This window comes from Orycteropus afer, unplaced genomic scaffold (assembly GCF_000298275.1).
Source record: "Orycteropus afer afer isolate SDZICR_OR568_19922 unplaced genomic scaffold, OryAfe1.0 scaffold00244, whole genome shotgun sequence".
Lineage (NCBI taxonomy): Eukaryota > Metazoa > Chordata > Mammalia > Tubulidentata > Orycteropodidae > Orycteropus > Orycteropus afer.
Window position 1 is genome coordinate 821,979 of NW_006921831.1, and position 1,239 is coordinate 823,217.

Consider the following 1,239-nt stretch of genomic DNA (forward strand, 5'->3'; position numbering starts at 1 on the left):
GCAGTGGGTGTGGTTTGGGCTTTGCTTCTGTGAAGACTGACAGCCTTGGAGACCCTCTGGTGCAGTTCTGATCTGTCCTCTAGGGGCGCTGTGGGTTGGAATCGATTCTACAGCACACCACAACTCCAGGGTCACTTCATGTCAATTTGATTCCATCTTCAAAGACCCCATTTCCAATATGGTCACGTTCACAGGGTTAGGCCTTGAACATATCTTTCTGGGGGCCACCAAACAGGCCATCTCTTGTGGTGCCAGGAGGGTGCTGACCGCTCTGTGACCACAGTGAGAATGGAGGACGGGTGCTGACAGCTGTGTCCACAGTGCTCGAGGGCCTGGGCCATCCCTCATGGCTCCCAGTGGACGCTGGCCGCCCTGTGTCAGTGGTACACACGGGGACCAGCGCTGCTGGCTGTGTCCTCAGTGCACAAGGGGCCGGGCTGTCTCTCACGGTGCCCAGCAGGTGCCGACAATTCTGTGCGCGGTGTGAGTGGGGGCGGAGGACGCTGACGGCTCTGTGTCCTCAGTGCACGTGGGGGAGACGGGTGATGTCGGCTCTGTGTCTGTGGTGCACACAGTGGATGAGTGCTGACAGCTCTTGGGTCCACAGCATGCCAGGGGCTGGGCTGTCTCTCACGGTGCCCAGCGGGTCCTGGCAGCTCTGTGTGTGCAGTGCACGTGGCGGAGGCAGGCGCTGGCGGCTCTCTGTCCGTGCCGTGTGCAGGGACGGGTGCTGACAGCTGTGTCCACAGCGCTCGAGGGCCTGGGCCATCCCTCATGGCTCCCAGTGGGTCCTGGCAGCTCTGTGTCCATGGTACACACGGGGGATGAGTGCCGACGGCCTTCATGTGCACAGTGCACAAGGGGCTGGGCTGTCTCTCATGGTACCCAGCGGGTGCTGGTGGCTCTGGGTCCGAGGTGCGTGTCGAGGGGGGCGTGGGCTGTCGGCTCTATGTCCGTGGTATACTCAGGGGACCAGCGCTGACCGCTGTGTGTCCACAGTGTGTGCCGTGGACTGTCGGCTCTGTGTCCGCAGTGTGCACCAGGGACTGGTTCTGACTGCCATGTGTCCACAGTGCACACCGGGTGGCTATCGGCTCTGTGTCTGTGGTGCACACTGGGGAGGCGGGCACTGTCAGTTCTGTGTCCACGCTGTGTGTGGGGACAGGGCTGTCAGCTCTGTGTCCGCAGTGCACACTTGGGAGGCAGGCCCTGTTGGCTCTGTGTCCACAGTGCGCTCGG

At 62.2% G+C, this 1,239-nt stretch overlaps 1 protein-coding gene across 1 annotated transcript in view; it reads left to right on the plus strand.

Moving 5' to 3' along the window:
* ANO1 (anoctamin 1) overlaps positions 1 to 1,239 on the plus strand; it is a 155,250-nt gene that overhangs the window by 132,351 nt on the left and 21,660 nt on the right. The window contains exon 22 of the mRNA XM_042782104.1: positions 722 to 915. Within this exon, the coding sequence (XP_042638038.1) occupies positions 722 to 915 (194 nt within the window). The remainder of the gene's footprint in view (positions 1 to 721; positions 916 to 1,239) is intronic.